General features: G+C 37.3%; 1 protein-coding gene across 11 annotated transcripts in view; it reads left to right on the top strand.

Annotated features, from left to right (window-relative positions):
- KMT2C (lysine methyltransferase 2C) overlaps positions 1-19,689 on the top strand; it is a 204,034-nt gene that overhangs the window by 147,101 nt on the left and 37,244 nt on the right. For 8 of the 11 annotated variants that reach the window (XM_064505735.1, XM_064505733.1, XM_064505728.1 and 5 more), the window contains 12 exons: positions 646-774; positions 2,729-2,848; positions 5,392-5,522; positions 7,195-7,381; positions 13,177-13,281; positions 13,633-13,680; positions 14,874-15,011; positions 15,188-15,220; positions 15,303-15,422; positions 17,509-17,647; positions 17,891-18,105; positions 18,229-18,302. In XM_064505735.1, coding sequence (XP_064361805.1) covers positions 646-774; positions 2,729-2,848; positions 5,392-5,522; positions 7,195-7,381; positions 13,177-13,281; positions 13,633-13,680; positions 14,874-15,011; positions 15,188-15,220; positions 15,303-15,422; positions 17,509-17,647; positions 17,891-18,105; positions 18,229-18,302 — 1,439 coding nt within the window. The remainder of the gene's footprint in view (positions 1-645; positions 775-2,728; positions 2,849-5,391; positions 5,523-7,194; positions 7,382-13,176; positions 13,282-13,632; positions 13,681-14,873; positions 15,012-15,187; positions 15,221-15,302; positions 15,423-17,508; positions 17,648-17,890; positions 18,106-18,228; positions 18,303-19,689) is intronic. The other 3 variants (XM_064505727.1, XM_064505734.1, XM_064505732.1) reach the window with 3 other exon arrangements.

Genomic DNA, 19,689 nt, shown 5'->3' with positions numbered 1-19,689 from the left:
CTGCTTTTCCAGAGAATATGAACTCAGAATTACAGTCCTCATCTTCAAGGTTGACTAACTCCTTTGGGCTGAATTTTCTACTATATAAGTAAAACTCCTCAGTATAGATAAGTCACCTTTCAGTCAGTCACAAGGCTTCAGCTCAAGAACCCTCCAAGCTAAGAGTCGTTATATATTACCTTCCAAGTGCAGGCTGTGTTTTTTTTTTCAGTCTGCATTCTTAGTGCAAACGAATCCTACTAAACAAAAGTTAAGGAGAGGGTAAAGTATACCTTAAATGGTAGATTGTAGCCATATACCTTGAGGTATTGCAAATTGTTCATACACTCAGATAATGCAATGGCATAGGATTCAGAAAGGAATGCTAAAAACCCCTCAGATTTATGTATATGAGACCGTAATGTTTATTCTCGGGTTTTTGGGTAGACATCATAATCGCACAGGAAATGTGTGCATATACTTGGTCCATGTGTATAGATAGAGTAGGTTTCTCAAAAGTGTCTGAAGGTTGCAGGTATCTTACCACCTTTTGCAAAAGCTGACATTCTTAATGAGTTTCTCATAAATGACTCACATGTAGGAAATTTTGGAAGATTGTCTTCCTTCCCTATTCCAGTTGAGTTTATAATTGCCTCTTTTCTCCAGAAGGTGATCTTATGGATTGTGATGGAAAATCAGATTCCAGCCCAGAAAGGGAAGCTGTGGATGATGATACCAAAGCAGCGGAAGGAGCTGATGGGATTAAAAAAAGGAAGCGAAAACCATACAGACCTGGTAGGATACATAATTTATATGGTTGTGGGTCACTTGTTTGCTTTTACAATTTTTTCTATATAATTAATAGAATATTAGAAAGAGTATGGAAGTAATTCTGAAGTGTTTCGTTCTTAACTGTTGATTTTTAGAATTTTTTCCTGTTCTTATTAAAAATATTTAGTCCTTTTATCGAAATACAGTTCCCAAAGGTTGTTGCACAGCAGCAGACCTGCCCTTAATGTTCTATCAATTACAAGTTTACAGTTCAAATCTACACCGTGTTATAGATTCTTGATAGGAAAATGTACGGTATTTATGTAATTGCTGGAGGCCAATTGTGTGTGTAAATATATAGACATAAATCACACAAATTTATGTGCATTTGTGTATAGGTCTAAAAAATCTCCAGTAATACGTTATATTGCATAAAAATGATTATACAGGTATTGTGCAGGCAGGATCAGAACTTGAGAGAACTTTTTTGCAGTTATCTTACCTATTTTCTGAAATACTTGATATGAGTAATTTCTTAAATAATTGCAGGTGACTTCTGGCAGTGAATTTTAATGCATTCAGTTATTGGATGAATTCATTTGTTTTAATTTATTAGTGTAGTCACCTCTTAATTATCTTGACTGTGGATTAACTGTAGGTTCTGGATGCAGAAACACTTGAGCTATCTCCAGGCAGAAAAATCCAGAGGTACCTAAGTGACTTTGTAGGAAGTAGCTGTGATTCATTAGGGCTAATAATGAACTCAAGATTAGATTAGCTGTTTAGACGCAGCTTGCCTTTTTGAAGAGCCCCTTGGTATGTCTCAGAGTATCTGTGTTACGTATTGGTTTTGTTTCTCATTATGCAGCTTCCCCGTACTGTGGGTAGGTTGACTGTAGTCTTTGCAGTCACAAATACTGTTTTGGCTACTCGTTTCCATCCTCCTTGCTGTAATGGGCCACATCATCTGATTATAAAGATAGTAGGAGAGGGAAGGGGAACCGAGAAAATGAGATGGTTAAGGAGAAGGAGAGGGGTAGAGCAAAGTAGGGAAAGGAGGTAGGAGTTAAAGTGTGGTCCCTTTTCTCTTGCTTCTCTATCAGCAGCTAAACAGATCTCTACCAGCTTTTCCCTAGCTTGTGTTTCCCATAACGCTGAGGCAGGGCCCTGTCTCAGCAGGTGATAGCCATGTTACTGCCTTCCATGGTGGGCAGATCATGTGGAGATGGTTGTACAAATCCACATCAGTTAATAGAGATTTCCTGCTTCTCCACAAGTGATATGTCCCTAGGCCTTTTATCTCTACTGACAGATCCTCAAGGGAAGAAGGCTTCATTTGCTCAGGAGTGGTTTTGGATCATGAGCTGAGCGGCCATCTGTTTTCTGCAGCCAGCTATTTCCCTGAAAAATTAAACAAACCTGAGTCTGATATATGTACATACATACACTCGAATCGTAAAGGGTCAGGAGCACTGCAGTCAATCTGTAGTGGAGGATTCTGGAGTTTCAGGCAGTGTAATGTTGGTTAATTATCTATTTTATTTTGTGATACTTCCTTCTCTAATGCCATTGAATTGTTGAAGTGACGGGCTCATTACACCAATTTGTAGAGTTTTCATGATCCTTTAAGGTTCTTCAGTAGGTTTCATTTGGTAGATTGATTTTTAATATTAGCAGTTCATCAATGCATCATGGGAGGGGAAAACAGTCATCTGAAAGTTGCCAGGTTTGGTAGCTTAAACTTCTTGTGTGTGTATTACAGGCCTAAAATTCTGATACTTTTTGATAATTACACCTACTGAGATACTAAATTATGAAATGCTTTGTAAGCCTCTGAATGAAAACTGAAGCATATCAAGTTCATTTTTAGACCTCTACAGATGCAGTTGTCCTCTTTGACTTCAGAATAATCTTGGCTCCCATTCTTACTATGAAACATAGTCTTAATCAATATGCTTGATTTTTGCTTCCTTGTTAGGTATTGGTGGATTTATGGTACGTCAGAGAAGTCGTACAGGGCAGGGGAAAACTAAAAGATCTCTCTCCAGGAAAGATTCTTCTGGCTCTGTTTCTGAGCAGTTGCCTGGCAGAGATGAAGGTAAGTTCAGAAAGGTATTTTTAAGTATTTCCTCATGCTTAATGCAGTAAAAATAATGGAAATCATAACTATATAATTCTGTCCAGAGATGTATTACAAAGGAAAAAGTTTTTAGTGATTGTCATGATGACTTTATTAGTTCAAGTGAAAACATTCATTCATATGCATGTATAATTGTAGTAGAGTCATGATTTACAATGAAATTGATACAATGAATTTCAGACTATTGTGGGAGAGAAATAGTGTAGATTATAAGGCCTGCTGTATTGTGTCAGAGCTCTGTTGAGCCTAGCTTTGACCAGTAGAAGACAGAAAAGAGTGTAAGAAATGGGGCAAGATTAGAGCAATCCTTTTTCTGATATACCTTTCTCCCAATCCAGTCCTGATCCAGAGTTGTCTTCTGGACCATGTTCTGTGGGAGAATTTGTTGACATATGTATGTTCCACAAATATGGCTGATCTTTTTATGAATCTTTTTAGCCTCTGTGAATCCTCTATTAGTGACTTCAATGTTATATTTATCGTTGGGGGAAGAAATAATTCCTTTAGTTTGTTTTAAACTTGACGTCTGAGAGTTTCCTAGGATTCCCCCACAATTTCTATTATGAAAAATTATGAAAAATCATTCAGTATTCATTTATAATACAAAATTTTCTAGGCTTGTGCCATACCCCCTGTCAGTTACCTTTTTTCCCAGGGCTGAGGAACGTTACTGCGTTCTCTCTTTTTGTAGAAAAGCCATTTCATGTCTCTGATACTGTAAACAAGTGGATGGGGCACTGAATGAGAGGTCGAGGTTTGTTTATGGGCCTGGCCCTGTTGCTTGCTATGTATGATTAGACTAATTCATTTCACCTATCTGGGTTTATTCACACTATTTAATGTAGACAACACTGAGATGTATCTAAGGTGAGATGCAGGATACGTGTAGTGCAGAGTCTGTTTCCTGTGTAGTTAGTAGAAAGAGGCATGTGCTTCTAAAGGGTGGCTGGGAGCAAGTCACAAATCTCTGGCCTTTAATTTTTCCCGTAATTCTCTGTTGTCTATTTAGATTTTAACTTCTTTAGAGCCAGAACTCACTCTCTATTTGTACAGGTAACAGAGACCTGATCTTTACCACGGCATCTAGGCAGTGTCAAAAACTAAGAGCCGGATTTCGTTCTTGCTGCACGTGTCAAACTGCTTTAGGAAGACAACATATGTTTCTGTTCAACCCAGTATTGTGGCTGGGTCCCCTATTCAAAAACAGTACTTGCTTTCTGTTTAATATTAGTGTTACAGATATATTTCTCTGCTTTGCAAATGTTATTTTGTGGTATGCTAAATTGTTTCAGCTAGCATTGAAAATTTTGCTGTTAAGCTTTTGACTTCATATAGAGGGATCTGCTCCTTTAAGTTTAAAAAAAAAAAAAAAGTTAAAATTAATTCTTCATTCTGGGTAACAGTATAATGCGTATTGTTAATAAGCAATATTCTTAAACAAGTATTCTTCCGTTAAACAGTTTGAGCTTCCTTTTTTGCTCACGCACAATTGTTTATTAAGAAAAAAATAACTCAGAAAATCTCTGTATGTTTGCTTGCTGAGAGGCTGGGTCGTAGCTGCCAGCTCTGGTCAGCCTGCAGCGCGCTTTGCAGCCCGCTCCTCTTCCCCTCTCCTTCCCCTCCAAAGCAGGCGCTCGAGCAGCACAGAGGCTGCTGTGCTCGTGGTGAGCTTCGCTCTGCTCTCTGTCCTCTGAATGCACTGTAGCGCGAAGCACACTACATTTTACTACCTGATAGTAGGGTTTATAAAATAACTTCTCAGGGTCATTAATGAGCTTTGGCAAGACAGGGGTGGAGGTCTTCAGAAGTTTTGCCCTTACCTGCAGTGTCTTCACTGGTCTGTCCAAATAAAGTACTGAATGGTGGATTAGCGTACTGTGGTGGTTTGTCTGGTAGAAAAGCCGCTGTGCTACTTTGCAATACGATGGCTGAATAACTGTTTAATTTTTCTTGAGGGGCTTCTTTTAGATTCCAGATTCTTCTAGACTTTTCTGGCCTGTTCATCGTTTATGCAACAGTCACTTCTCAGCTTCAAAAATCTTTTTTTACTTTTAATTTGAGAAAAATTATTGTATAAACTGCAAGCGGATGAGTATGTAACTCAACAGTGCTGATTTTGGAGATCCTACTTCAATAGAATTATCTTTTAAGTACCTGGCTGTATGGCACACATCCCTCTCAAATTAATACCAAATTCTTAGGTTGGCTTGGAGATATGAAAGCTAAAGGTCTCTCTATAGGCAATGAGATATCTACAGCCAAAGTAGTATGACAAGATAGTGATGTGACTAGTATCACATACGGTATTTTCAACTTCTGAGCCCAGATGATCAGGTGACAGTTCAAAGCTGGGTAGATAAAAGCAACCTTTATAGTATATCTAGAGTGATGCTGAAACTCATGCACCCAGATAGGTATGAAGCTGCCTTAGACGTGCTACCACTGTACATCTAGAGCAAGAGAGTATTTTATGTATTTGTGCCCGCATGTTACTTTTCTAGGTTGGACAGAACAGCTGCCAGACACTCCAGTTGAGGAGTCTGCCCCAGTTTCTGAAAGCACTGAGAAAATAAAAAAGCGATACAGAAAAAAGAAAAATAAACTTGAAGAAACCTTTCCTGCCTACTTACAGGTAAAGCTATTGGTATACACTAGCCGCAAAAACATTTAAAAATAAATCTTAATTTGTGTTAATTCATAGTACATTCAAACAGTAAATGTTTCCTTCCTGATTCCCAATTTATCACTCAAACGAAAAGGCTTTTGTGTAAGGAATGTTCATAAGTTTATATAAGAAACTGCGTATTACATGAAACCTCAAATCCTCTGATCTTATTTCCCAGCGTATAGGCCTCTACTTGCTCTGAAAAAAAGTCTGTCTGTTTTTTTCCTCTCAAAACTGGCACATGGCATTTTCAGCTTCTTTACTTGTGCGCTGCACTAAACTGTGCCAGAAGTCTTAGCCAGATCATGTTATTTTCTCTAGAGATTATAATTAAAAAAAAATACAGAGAGAGCGATTTGATGTGGGAAACAGTTTTCCTACAGGTTTGTGCTCTTATATACCCTGCATCTCTCCACCACAATGATCTCCGCTATTCCGCCCCATTACACCTTGATATCCCCAGCAGGTAAGGGGTAGCACTTGTTGGTGGGGATAATGACCAGTATATTAATGTGGATTCACCAGCTTACCTGCCTTCAACTGGATTATAAACAAACCAGTTTACATCTCTCCCACTTAGAACACTATTTCTCTTGCTCTTCTCGGACACATTTTTTCATGGAAACTGTATTATCTTGTAGATATTTACCAAATTCCACAGCATAGACTGTACTGGGATGAAAAGTTAGCCAAGAATTGACAGAGAGACAGAACAATCTCTGTCTAAAAATAACTTGTATTTGATAAGTGGGGAAATGATCTAGAAAGAAAATACTCAAGCAAGATTTCCTTTGAATTATTAAGAATAAATTTTTCCTTAATGCACATTTTATTCATGTAAAACATAGAATAGTTGTTTGATTCCTTGTTCATTAATTTAGGAATAACTGATAATAAAACATATTTATAACTCCATTTTTAGCTATTGTATCCTAAATTAAGATTTTAAAAGACAAAGTGAAAACAGAAAAAATTAAATAATGAAAAAAATTGGCTTGAAAATTTGCTAGGCTGTTGTCAAATTACTTACAACTCAGCTTTAGGTTAATGGTAGTTGTTAAGCAATACTAAATTTAAATATGTAATTTAAAGGATATTAATGTAAGTTAAGCAGTTTTAGGTGTTTTTTTTCTTCATTGGGATGATTTTGTGGTAACTGAAATGTAGCATGTGGTAGTTCAGGAGCTCAGACCTAAGTGCATTTGCGTGTTTTCCATAAACTTCTTATGTGGCCTTGATCAAGTTGTTCAGTAGTACTCCCCTTACTCAGCTCTCATTTTTGTGTGAGGAGAAATACTTTGAACTCTCAAAAAGTCGTGGAATATATATACATGTAATACAGGTGCAGTGTCTATGCTGTGTATCTGTAAGATGGCTGTAGTTCTTCCTATATAATTTAAGGTGTGGATTTAATAATAAAATAATAATAGCATAACTACCTCAGGTAAGTTGTATCCACCATATTTACCCCTTGTGCCCTGGAAAAGATAGTTCCATACTGGAATGATTGTGGGACTGAGACTGTATTTTTATATTTTTAGTTAATCATTAACATTTTTTTTCCTTAACTTTGCCATTTGCATAGCATTTTCAATAGCTAGTGTTTTTTCTACATTGAATCACTTCGTTTTCATTACAGGAAGCTTTCTTCGGAAAAGATCTACTAGACACCAGTAGACAAAATAAGATCAGCCTAGATAATTTACCTGAAGAATCGCTTCCGCTTTCATGTAAAACAAATCTGACCACCAGTTTCCTGGATCCTTCTTCTGACCCCCTTCTTAGCTCAACCTCCACTCCAGCTCAAGCGAAACTGGGCACTCAAGGTATACAAAGCTAAAGTTAGTGATAATTCTGTAGTTTGATTCTGTTGTTGTAAGTGGGGCTTTTCCACTCTTTTCTCTCAACGTCTAACCCGTACGTTTTCTAACATACTGATAATATTGACTGTTCTTGTAAGGTTAAATTACATTGATAGTCAGTGATATTGGGCTCCAGGGCTTTAGCTATTTCAGAAAGACTGGATGGCACAGCAGTTGGCATGCAATGCAAATCTGAAACTCCTTGATTGTGATTTCCGTGTCTACAAAATGCATGAAAATGGGCTAAAAGGCCAAAGCTGTCCAAGAGTAAGAACAATAAATCCATTATAATAGGAGACAAAAAGAAACTAATCAAAAATGTACTTTCAATAGTCTGTTGAATATTAATTTATAAATGGATACCATCCAACTTTTACATTCTTTAAGGTTTTACGTTATTTTAGGTTGCCAGGCTCCTCACAATATTTGGTTCACCATGTCCTTTCTGAACATGAGTGCCCTTTCAAGGTACAGTTTGTAGCCCCCAGGCAATCTTCTGCTTTCACTTGCTATTGCAGAAGTCTACAGGAGATACTGCTGAGAGATTTGCAAACAGCCGGAGGGTTATAAAGTGCTGCTGAAAGGGCAGCTTCACACAAAGGAGCGATTAAAAACAAAAGCCTGACTCTCTCCTCCAAGTTATATTTTTCCTCAGTGTCTTGTAGTATGTGCTATGTAGTTAGAGGTGTCTTAACCTTCTATATTTTTTTTTAAAACTGTTGTGGGTTTTTTTGTTGTACATGTAGTGAATCATGTTTTGGCTGATCCTCCCTTTTTCCATCTAGCAAACACTTACACACATTGGTATAGCTTTTCAATGTCCAGAGAGTCTTTTCAAGAGAGAAGCTCACTTATTTGTAATTGTTATTCAGTGAAAATGTACCAAATGAAGAGCAAAAGGCTACACTATAATTAAACATTGATTGTTATATGGGTGAAATTGAAAGTAACAGAGAATGCAAAGGTTAACATCCCCGTAAGGGGAAAGTGCTGCAAATGGAATGTTTCAAGGTCTGTACTTCATATGTTCCAGCACTGCAAGAAGATGCATTCATAGGAACTTTTTTTCCTCTCCAGCACTCTGAAGCCAGAGAAGAACAGTCTTTGCTGGCATATGAACCTGCAAATAGTCATTAATGTTCATGTATTATGTCAGTATAAGGAAGGGTTTAGAGATGTACAATCTTGGTGTTAATTTCCTGCTCTCTTTGCCTGATGTTTGAAAGTAAATTTAAATAATCTATATTAAAAAAGCATGCAATTATACACTTCTTGCTGGTAGACATACCTGTTCTTATTATTAACGTGACCTGTCTTCTGTTTCATTACTATGTTTGCATTTATAAAGCATCAGATACATAAACTTAGTGTCTTCAGAATAAGAGCCAGAAAACAGGTTTTTGCGGCTTCTGGTGTCACTGAATGCCTTAGTATTATATTTTTAGACATATGCTAAACAAGTGGATGGGACTTGGGAGAACTATTCCTCCAGAGCACTTTGCTCACATTATTGAGTTTTTTCTAACTTCTTTGAGCTCTGGGCCCCTGATGTATAGAGCAGATAACTGGAGAGCATGGGAATTGTAAAACCGAAAGACCTGTTCTTTATGAATAAGCAAAGTCGTAAAACTTCTTAACTTCCTCTTCTTTTCATTCTGAAATAAATTATAAAGAGATAATTATTAAAAGAAAATTATAGCAACTGGTTTAGTGAATAACCTAGTGTACTTCCCCTTTTATGTGTGAGAGACTCAAACGACAGTGACTTCTGGCCATGGGAGTGTTCTCAATAAATGTGTCTCCGCTGTTCAGATTCAGGCCCGACCTGCGACCTGTCCAGCCGGAGCTGTTTGGTAGTGTTGAGGGTGCCAGCGGCTGAAGTCATCGGCCAGTGTTTATCAGTTCCAGTGCAGATTTTTCTTAACTTTTACTGTGACTATGTGAGAGAGAGTTATTTCCGCAGTAGCGTCCCGGTGTCTGAGAGCACAGCTCCATTTTGAGTTACGGAAACACTGGTAAATTCACTAGCTGTTGAGCTTGTAACAGTTACATCTTCCCTTCTGGCTAGTGTTGCGGAGAAGCTGGGAGTGAGAATGGCATCTGAGAGCACCTGTGATATTTTTGGTTCGTGTCATTTTGATACAGACCTGGCTTTGGAGCGGGGATGGCACTAACTGTTTTGATGCACTGGGAAGTTGTAAGACCACATTGGTGTTACCGACTGTGTTATTTTCCTACAGCACTATTTTTTACAAGGGTTGCTAACTCCTATGAGGATCCATGCTGAAGTTGATAGGTCTTTTCCACAAGGAAGATACTCTTCTCTTGGCAACTCCAGTTGTTGGATTAAGGGTTAGATATACTTGTTCATCTTCAAAAGAGCTCTCACGTATCTTAAGGGGAAGTCACTCTATCTGCTTTACTTTTCGACATGTACATAGGACCACTAGGGAATGAAACAAATGATGTGTTCAGTCTTCTACTAATGAATTGGCAACGCATTTCAGTGGCACGCTCAGTGCCTGTCGATTCTTAGAGCTTGGTTAGGGGGAGCTGAGGCTTCCTCCAGGCAAGCTTGCAGTGGTGATAGTGATGCGCAGAGCCAGCCAAAAGACCGGTTTTTGAGTCATTTGTTCACTGTTAATTACTAGTAACTGGGATTGAAGTGGGCTTTAGGCTCTCAGTACTGATTCCTGTCAATTTTCACTTATAGGACTCATCTTGTTTTCCCATAACTTTATAACATTAGTGGTGCAGTGTTGCAGCATATTCTACATAGGACCAAACCTTAAAATCATTTAGAAGAGAAGGCTGGAGGAGAGTGCTGAGGCGTGCTCCCTGGGACCTCAGAGCACCAGCTCTCCTTGGCAGCACCAGCTCTTCCTTAGTAAACACCGGTAAAGCTGAAGGTGTTGATTATAATGTGTCGTAAACTAAGCGATCTCAGGACTGGCTGTGTGCTCTGAAATGCATGCTTTCCTTTAGTACGAAATAGCTTAAATGCAGTATATTTTTTCCAGGGGTGCTAAAAAAAGACATCATTTAAGTGAGGTCTCTGGAGGATGCTGAAGAAATCCTTCGCAGACAAAAAGGGAGGAGCTGGCTGAGTCCTTGTGTGACTGGCTCAGATGCTGCTGGGACATTTTATAGCTGCACATTGCGTGATTAATCATGTTGGGGTGGCTGCAGCCTTTGGAGAGCTGTTTTTGTTCTTTTACACTTGCTTGGTTTTTATTTGCGAAGTTGTATCAGAGGAATCAGGATCACGCGATAGCAGTAAAATCGTGCTCTATTAGAGATCCAGCATTGTGAGCAAGTTGTTTTCCTTTTTGCTTTGTGTTAGTTTTTAGCTCCAAGCTGAAAGAGTCAGGCGGCATTGAGCTATTTGTTTGGTGCCAGATGTCAACCAGCTATTGATTCTGATCTGAAGCAGCTGACTGAAGCGATTTAGTTAATTCCAAGATAATATTTAGCACCTATGGAATTAAAACTGGCAAAAAAAAAAGAAGAAGAAAAATGTAAAAATATGCTTTAGAATGAATGTCTTTTGTGAGACTTGCAGCGCATAGTCTAGGCCTCTGCTGTCACTAGAACTTAGTCTTTTTATAGACTTAACAAGCTCCATCTTAAAAGCTGTTAGCTTTTCCCAACCTACTGATCTCATCAGAAGGCCATTACAGAATCTGATTGCTCTAATAGTTAGGAGCCTCTTAATTTGCAGCCTAAATGTATTCATGACCAGTTTATAGCTAAGGTAAACTGTTCAGTTACATCTTTTCACCTAAGCCCTTTCCTACCTACTTAATATATTTACATTCAAATTAGAAGTTGAATTATTAGGGACTGTGTCGAAGCACGATCCTGAAGGCCGTGGAGGAAAAGACTGTGACAAAGGTAGAAATTACAGAAGAATTAAAGGCTGCTAATTTAGTCTTGGTGCTCCCTTCATAAGTTTTCTTCCCGCCAGTTCTTTATGTATCTTCAGGTTGGATTTCAGAAAAGTTAAAGGACAGCTAAAGTCAATCCTTTGCCTGCCAGTCAGCTGAAGTCATTAACAGCACCTTGTGGTATCTGGGGTTTGCTACCAACTGGCATCATGGTTGTGCCGGAGCCAGGTGGCCAGGAGGAGAATGCACGCCTCAAAAGCAGAGCTAAGTTCTGTTAACGGCCTGAGATTTCATAGTCCTTTCTCCCGGTACATACATAAAATATCTATACCCACAAGTGGTGTGATTTTTTTGTTTGTTTGTTTGGGTTTTTTTTTGTATTTTAAAATACTTATAATAGTCATAGGAGCCCTATTCTTGATAGACATATGTAACTGGACTAGTCTGCAGTCACACACTGACCCACCTAGCAAACATAAAACATTAATTAATGAGGATGGTATCATTTTATATAGATATTCTCTATGTCATTTTATATCTGTATTACAATGGAAAAAATGAAGGATAAAAATAGTAAAGTGAAGAAAGTCTATAAGGTCTTGCTCATTTTGACTTGGTAGAAGGTAAAAGGGTTGTCTCTGAAAGACAGGAGAAAGAACTTTAAAATCATTGTAAAGTTTAGCAGATTGGAAGGTAGCCTCATGATGCAAAGAAATCCCTGGCTCCAGACCTCTAAATTAGCCTGAATTAAGCTAGAAATACTTTCCTGGTGAAGCTGGGCTGTAGCAGAGAGAAAGGTAGCCATTTATCTATGAAATGTGTTGCCCTTTGACTTTCTGGTTGCTTTTTAATCTGCCCAGATCTGTTTTCTACATCCTGTACTGTATGATTTGTATTAATCCCCTTTCTTGGTTTAATTGCATATTTTTCCATCTCTTCCTATTTAATTGTTCTTTCATTGAGTTTTCATGTAGTCGTGACAGTCTACAGTTCTTCTGAAAAGACTTTTCTAAACTTTTATTTATTTGTCAAAATAATTTTCTTCAAATGCTGCATGTCTGTAGTAGTCCTAAAAGTTAGTTACTAAAACCAGATGAGTCATTGAGAAAAACTTTTAACAGCCCCAAAGTTTCTCTCTAATGAATAGGATGTCAAGAAGATAATCACATCCAAAATTTATTATTCAATAATTTATTGTTAGGACTGGGCTAGTTTTTCCTAGATTACAGACACACAAGATATTTCTACCTCTGCGTTTTCTCATTTCTTCACGATTTTTTTCTGATCTTAAAAACAGCTTCTCCAATTTTCATTTACTTACTACTACTTCTTACTGTTACAGTTTACTTTCATATCAGGGTATATTTTAATGAACTGGTTGCTCCATGTGCTTAAGAAAGATGGTGTTGGTAAGAGAAGTAATACCCTGATAGCTTTCTTATTTTTAAGTACTGCCCACTGATTTACTGTGAACAGTAAATCCTTCCTTTACAAGGTGTATTTGTTGACTTATATATTCATAGGCCTGTATTTCTTAGAGCTTGCGAGTTCTCACTAGCTGCTGGAGTTTTTTCCTGAAATCATCCATTCCTTTTTCCTTACAAGTGACTGAGTTACACTTTCTCTGTACTTGAGAAATTCCTAAGCAAATTAAGAACGTGCACATAGCTACAGCGAGACTGGGGAGGGGGCAACCGTAGTGCAGCACAGTTGCTCATCTCAGTGTGCCTTGCAGTATATGGCACCTAGAAGGGCCTACAGCTTGACAAATCTATGTTTGAGTTCATAGCCCAAGCTGTAGTCAGTCTCCAGAGTGGCGCATAACATGTAAATGCCATGATCGGTTGATTTTATTTCTTGCATTTTAAACAGGTAGCACTGAGGACCCCTTAGCTGATCTTTCAGAGGTCTTAAACACCGATGATGATATTCTTGGAATACTTTCTGATGATTTGGTAAAGTCTGGAGATCATTCGGGTATGTATGTTTATAAGGTCTCTCTGGTATTTGTTTTCTTTTTTCTCTTTATTAGAGGTAGACATTGTATTAAATCTACAGGTTATGCTCTAGGTGATTTCAGATGTAATTTTCATATCTTAAGAATACCTTAGTTTGAGAGGGATTTTGTTTTCTTCTGCAAAAAAAAACCCCAACCTTTCCAACATTTTATTTTACTTAGCTCTTTGCTTTGCTGCTTAAGAGAGAATAAAAAATAACTTCTGTTGTCTATCATACCCGCGTAGCTTTTTCAGCATGCAGCTTTTTCTTTACTTTTTTTTTTTGTTTTCGTGTTATAATCATCCATTTTATCTGGTTTGGGTCCTGTAGGTCTTGATTTATGCACTTTCCAGGTTGACAACTCACCCTCCCCATTTGGTAAGAAACTAAACAATGGATGATCCATGGTTAGAAGTAGTCATCTTTCCTAGTGGTCTTAGCTGAAAGAACTGCATGTGTAGAATCTAGTACTCCTTTACCGTGTCACTAATTCATGCTCTCATTTCCCACTCTTTCTGTATTGTTTGAGTCTAACACAACTTACAAAGTCTTGCACTCTGCACTTTAGAGTACTCCATAAAGTTTTGCTTACGGTTTTTAAAAGCCTTCTTGAGTTTTTGTGTGTGTTTCATGATACAAAACCATGCATTTTCTTGCTGTCACTATTATTTTTAATATTACTTATAGTAGTAGTGTGTAGCGTTTATAGTAGTGGTATCTTTTGTAAATTAAAAGCATTTTAACAGTGTGAATATATTAAAGCATGGATAAAGCAGTCAACATCAATCTTTTTGTTACCACTGGATAATGATTCATCACTTTATGTTAAGCACAGGTTGACAAGTAGAATGGCATGTTTCATTATTTTAAAGTTGGTTTTATTTGGTATTTAATATTGAAATATCTTTTAAATACTGAAGTCTGTAGAGCTTTTTCAAAGATATTTCACTTTTGAGAGCTTTATTGACTTGTAAAGGATGTTATAAAATTTATATAATGTTTCCTCAGTATCCACAAATCACTTTGTCTGATGTAACCTAGAATATTCAGTAGTCGTTTTTGAGATGGAAACTGCTATCACTGTTTGATGTTGGGTACACGTTAACAACGCTTCAATAGATATTTAATATAAAGGATGTCTGGGTAAAACTAAGGTACACCAGGATGAAACACACCAGGATGAAACAAATTGACTACTGGTGTGATGATTTTTGAAATGTGAAAAAAAGGTACAGTGGAACTGTATCCTGAAAACTATATACTTGAAAACATCTCGTACCTCAATTCAGTATTCTTACTTCAACAAATTTTTCCCATTCTTCCAGTTTCATTTCATTAAATTAGCATTCATTAAACAGTACAGCAAACTGGGAGGTAAATAGATTTTTTTTTTCATTTACTTTTTCTAATGAATGTCTTACTTTGCTTTACCTTTCAAATTTTAGTAAGTCTTGGTTTAATTGACAGCTCAGCTCTAGCAGAAAGAAAAAATTGAAATGGTGTTATGCTCTTTCTTCTGTATCAGTCAGTTTTATTATTTATGTCTCACTAAATATTCTTTCCTCCTTCAGCTGGACTAGATATTGGTCCCATCTCTGATGATCCTTCTTCTCTGCCTCAGCCAAATGTCAGCCAGAGTTCGCGACCGTTGAGTGAAGAACAATTAGATGGAATCCTCAGCCCAGAACTAGACAAAATGGTCACAGATGGTAATTTGTTTGTCCTTCATCTTGGTCTTCCAGAAAACTTAAGTAGACACCTCCTTTCTTTTCTTCTCAAATTACTACCTGTGTATTGTAACATACCTATTTGCTTTTGGTTGCAGAATTAATTTTATTGCATTTTTTGATAATTGTTCATTCTGTGTTATTTTTACTTTGTCCAGGTGCTATTCTTGGCAAATTGTACAAAATTCCAGGTATGTGTTCTGATCTTTGTTGTCTTTTATAAAATGTGGTTTATGAACAAGGCCAGCCAACTCATGCATAGTGTTTTTGCAGAGCTAGGAGGAAAGGATGTTGAAGACTTGTTCACGGCTGTATTGAGTCCAGCAACCACACAGCCAGCTCCTTTGCCACAGCCTCCACCTCCACCACAACTTATGTCTTTGCACACTCAGGGTATGTTCTTTTCTTAATTTAAGAAATGACAGCCTGGTCAAGGAAGTTGCACATCTTTTAATACAGATGTGAAAGTAGGATGAACCTTACTTTCTGACTTTGCTAATCAATTGCATGTAAATATTACTAGTAGAAAGGGACAACTATTTTACACTTTTATGACATTCTGGAGCTATTATTTGAGCTGACACTTTCACATTCTGGAAATTTGTCTGTGGTAAAGTATGGGCTTTCTTTTGACATTACTCTTTTGTTACCTCTGAGTACCTGCTGCAGGGTGTGACAGTGATTTGCTGAGTCTTAACTTCCTTTAAGAGTTAAGTTTAACTTGTTGATTAGTCCTATTAAATAACAGAGAGGAGAGGCTAAATAATTTTGAAATATATCTGGAAGATTGTCCCTTATTCTCTTTCTTACTGCTAAAATTTTCGTGAGGAGTCCCTGTTATGAGTTGATGTAGCACATTGTTGCCTTTATATTGGAAGCGAGGTGTAGACTGAGTTTATTTATTGTTGTTGTTATCAGTAGAGTGTGTTTAAGAGTATATATAAGCATATTAAATGCATGCTTTCCTCACCAGACATTACCTCTGGTCAGTTTTCCCTGAGCTCATGTAAAGAGTGCCCATTCTGCTATACTAGTAGTACAGAACCTAGTATGTAAATCCATTTCACCAGGTTTTTTTTGTTTTTTTTTGTTTTTTTAAAGATTGATTTCCTAGTTGGATGTATTTCCATAATAATGAAAGACTTCCAAAAGCCCTAGACATGAGAGAGTTTAAAGCAAATAATGAGGTGATTTAAAACAAAAGATAATAAAGATATCATTGCCTGTTTCCCATTTATTTGGGTACTTGCAGATAACTTCAGCATTTGAGCTCTGTAAGATAGTTTAAGTTTCTCCCTGTGGGAACTGTCATGATTACTAAGTTTTAGGTTTATAATTTGGTTCAGTTATGGTGTAATGATCCACATGTTTCTAGGAGATAAACACTTCAGTAATGGGGAAGCTTGTATCAAGTTTCAGCAATTACAATAAAATGAACACTCTCTATGTTCGTACAGACATGTGATTCTACAGCACAAATCAGAGGCCTGACTCTCCAGCCTGTTTCTTTGCCAGGTCTTCATGGTTACCATATAACATCTGTTTACCGGTTAATAAAGCATATTCTCTTAAATTGTAATTAAGTTGTTTTCATCGAGACAGAACCTTCTACCTAGTGAATGTAATGTGTAGATTGTTAAACAGTCACCTAAAGCAGGAGAGAGTTACAGTGTTTTCCTATAAATACATCAAATTCCTGAACTACTTTTATGCTTTTATGAGAATATTGGGAGCACAATTATAATCTTACTTAAGTGACAGAGATTCAAAGGTCAGTGTTAATTTCGTGTAGGAACATCTGCAAAGACCATCTGCTGGAGTAGATATGCCTGTGTCACATTTGCCTAATATTTTAATCAAATAAAATTTTCTGCCCTAATATTGCTAGTCTGGACATTTAATTACAATGCTCATGCTCATTTGACTAGATTTATCTATTTCATTGGTTACAGATTATGGAGTTAGTAGATAATGAGGCTTACTTTGGTGCATTGCTGTCTCAGAAGAGGAAATTTTTAATTCAGGTGGTTAATGATAATGCTGCAAGGACTGAAAGCAACCATCTCCATGCTTGTTGCTTGGCAGCATAGATTTTTCTTTTCTTTGTGTAGCACTGGATCTGGATATAACAAATATGACAGGCTAATAGTCTTTAAAGATACACCTGAATATAAAGTGTGGTACCATAGCATGGGCTAGTGGGAAAATTTTGAGAATCCATTAAAAAAAAACTTACTTGCCAGACAAGAAAAAAATCTTTGCAGGGATGTGATGCAATAGAAAAGAATCTCTGAAATCCATAGGGAAGCAAAGTAAATTGGTTTCAAACATTATCCAAAAATTTAAGGTTAATATTATAAAATTTTAAAGTAGTTATTTTATCGTTAGATGAGACATCCCTTCTTTACTGACTTCGCATTTCTGTCTAAATCTGAAAAGCACTCACCCTTTAAAACAATAATTTAAACTTCTTTTTTAGGAGAGAATGCATTTTCAAGAGTACCACTAATGAATGGTCTGATTGGTCCTAACCCCCATCTCCCTCATACAGCTTTGACGCCTGGAGGTGGACTAGGTACTTTCTCTCCCATAACACAGCAACCATATACTGATAACAGGTAAGTCAAGCCAGGGAGTCAAAATATCCATTGTTTAGCATTTATCATGTGGGGGTTGTTGTTGTTGTTAATGTTGTAGTATTGTTAGTATTTTAAATATTTAGTTCTTGACAGCCAATGCAAAAACTTCTATGTTCTTATAGCCTATTGACTACTGAAATAGCAAGCAGAAAAATTACTTTGGTAATTCTTTTCCTTTATTGAGAGAAACCTATAAAACAGAACTCTTCTCTGATTTGCCAGGGATAAGAATCCAGCATTCAATCCAGTGGTAAGTGATCCAAACAGTTCATGGGCACCATCAGCTCCGCCTTTGGAAGGTGAAGGCGATACAATGTCCAATGCTCAAAGAAGCACTCTTAAGTGGGAAAAAGAAGAAGCATTGGGTGAAATGGCAACAGTAGCACCTGTTCTCTACACAAATATCAACTTCCCTAACCTAAAGGAAGAATTCCCAGGTGAGTGAGTGATTTACTGAATGGATTCAAATGTTCTGTAGCAAGTTATGCATCTTTATTTGAAAGAATTAATATAAAATAGACTTATCAAAGTCTTGTATATTAACACTTTTTTGGTTGCAGACTGGGCTACAAGAGTGAAGCAGATTGCTAAACTGTGGAGAAAAGCAAGCTCACAGGAAAGGGCTCCGTATGTGGTAAGATCAGCTACCACTTGCATTCCCATGCTTTCAGACAAAATGCATTTCATGTGTAGGATTTTCATTGGGTTTTTAAAATGAAATACTTTTACCTGTTTTCTTTGCTCTTCAGCCTTGAAATAGACCATACTAACGTTGTTATGCAATCTAAAGACCTCAGCTAAGATGAGAACACTTACAGTTCCCACTGCTTCCTTGCTACATTTGATTCATGCTTCAACTCTCATTTGCTCAGTCTCTTTCTGCATAGGATCTCACCAACTACTTCTGAAGGATAATAACAAAGCATGATGTGACCACCTTCTTCATCTGCCCCTCTTATCATTCTCTTTTCCCCATTCAGGATGCAGAAGTTTTTCACCTGTTGAACTAACCATTCCAGAGGCCTCAATACCCACATCCTACTTTCCTTTACACCTGTGGTCTTGCCTTACTGGTTACCTTAAGTACTTACTGTCTTCTCTTTACTCCTGCAGTGCAAACATATTTTGACATCTTCCATGTTTTGGGGAGCATGAAGGACTCCCAGTTTTCCCTCTAACGCATTCTCCTTCTTCACATCCGAGTCAGTGGAGGACACATTTCTCATAGCTGTCTCAAACTTGGCCATTGATTCCATTCTGTAGAACTTCTCTGATCCAACTTGTGACCCTTGTGCTCTATTGAAACGCTTCTTGTTAAAGATTGTCCACATGCAAATCTCAGAACCAGTATTAGTTTTGTTCTTTTTGAACTGCACAGCCATTATTGGCAAATGGACTTTTCTTTAATTTCCTGTTCTCTCCTGGTACTTATCTTTCCTCTGTTTCTTCACAACAGCAATTGGATGATCATTCTCCTTCTCCGTTTGTAGATTTCTGTGGATTTCTATGTTTTGTCTTCAGTCTCCTTTTCTTCCCCCTACATTTTTCTAATCTAGTCTCATCAGCAAAGAAATCTGACTCCTATGTATGTTGATAACTGAGAGCTTAACAATACCAACATCATCTACTGTCTAAATTTAAAAACTCCTATTACTTCTGTGACAACTTGAAGGGGATAAATTAGTACCCCAAATTCAGTATGGGAAGAGGAGACTCAAACCACAGAGCTCCTGATCTCTCTAAACCCCTTTGCACTTGAAACAATCGTTCCTATTCTTTTATTTTTATCATCAAGGCAACATCATTATTCTGCTTATTATTCAAGCCTGTAACTTCAGCATCATATTCAGTTGGTGATTCCTTCTATGTAGCATTTACAAGATACTGTCTGCTTAAACACATGGAATTTTATCTAGGCATTTATCATTTTACAATTATTTTTGTTACTGAATTTCTCTCTTTCACTGCTGTTTACAAATAGTAGTCTTATTCTCCTGATGGATATCCAAAAACTAGCTGCA

This window comes from Dromaius novaehollandiae, chromosome 2 (assembly GCF_036370855.1).
Source record: "Dromaius novaehollandiae isolate bDroNov1 chromosome 2, bDroNov1.hap1, whole genome shotgun sequence".
In the NCBI taxonomy this organism is placed as follows: Eukaryota; Metazoa; Chordata; class Aves; order Casuariiformes; family Dromaiidae; genus Dromaius; species Dromaius novaehollandiae.
The sequence above is the reverse complement of the archived record's forward strand: the minus strand, read 5'-3'. Positions and strand labels throughout refer to the sequence as shown.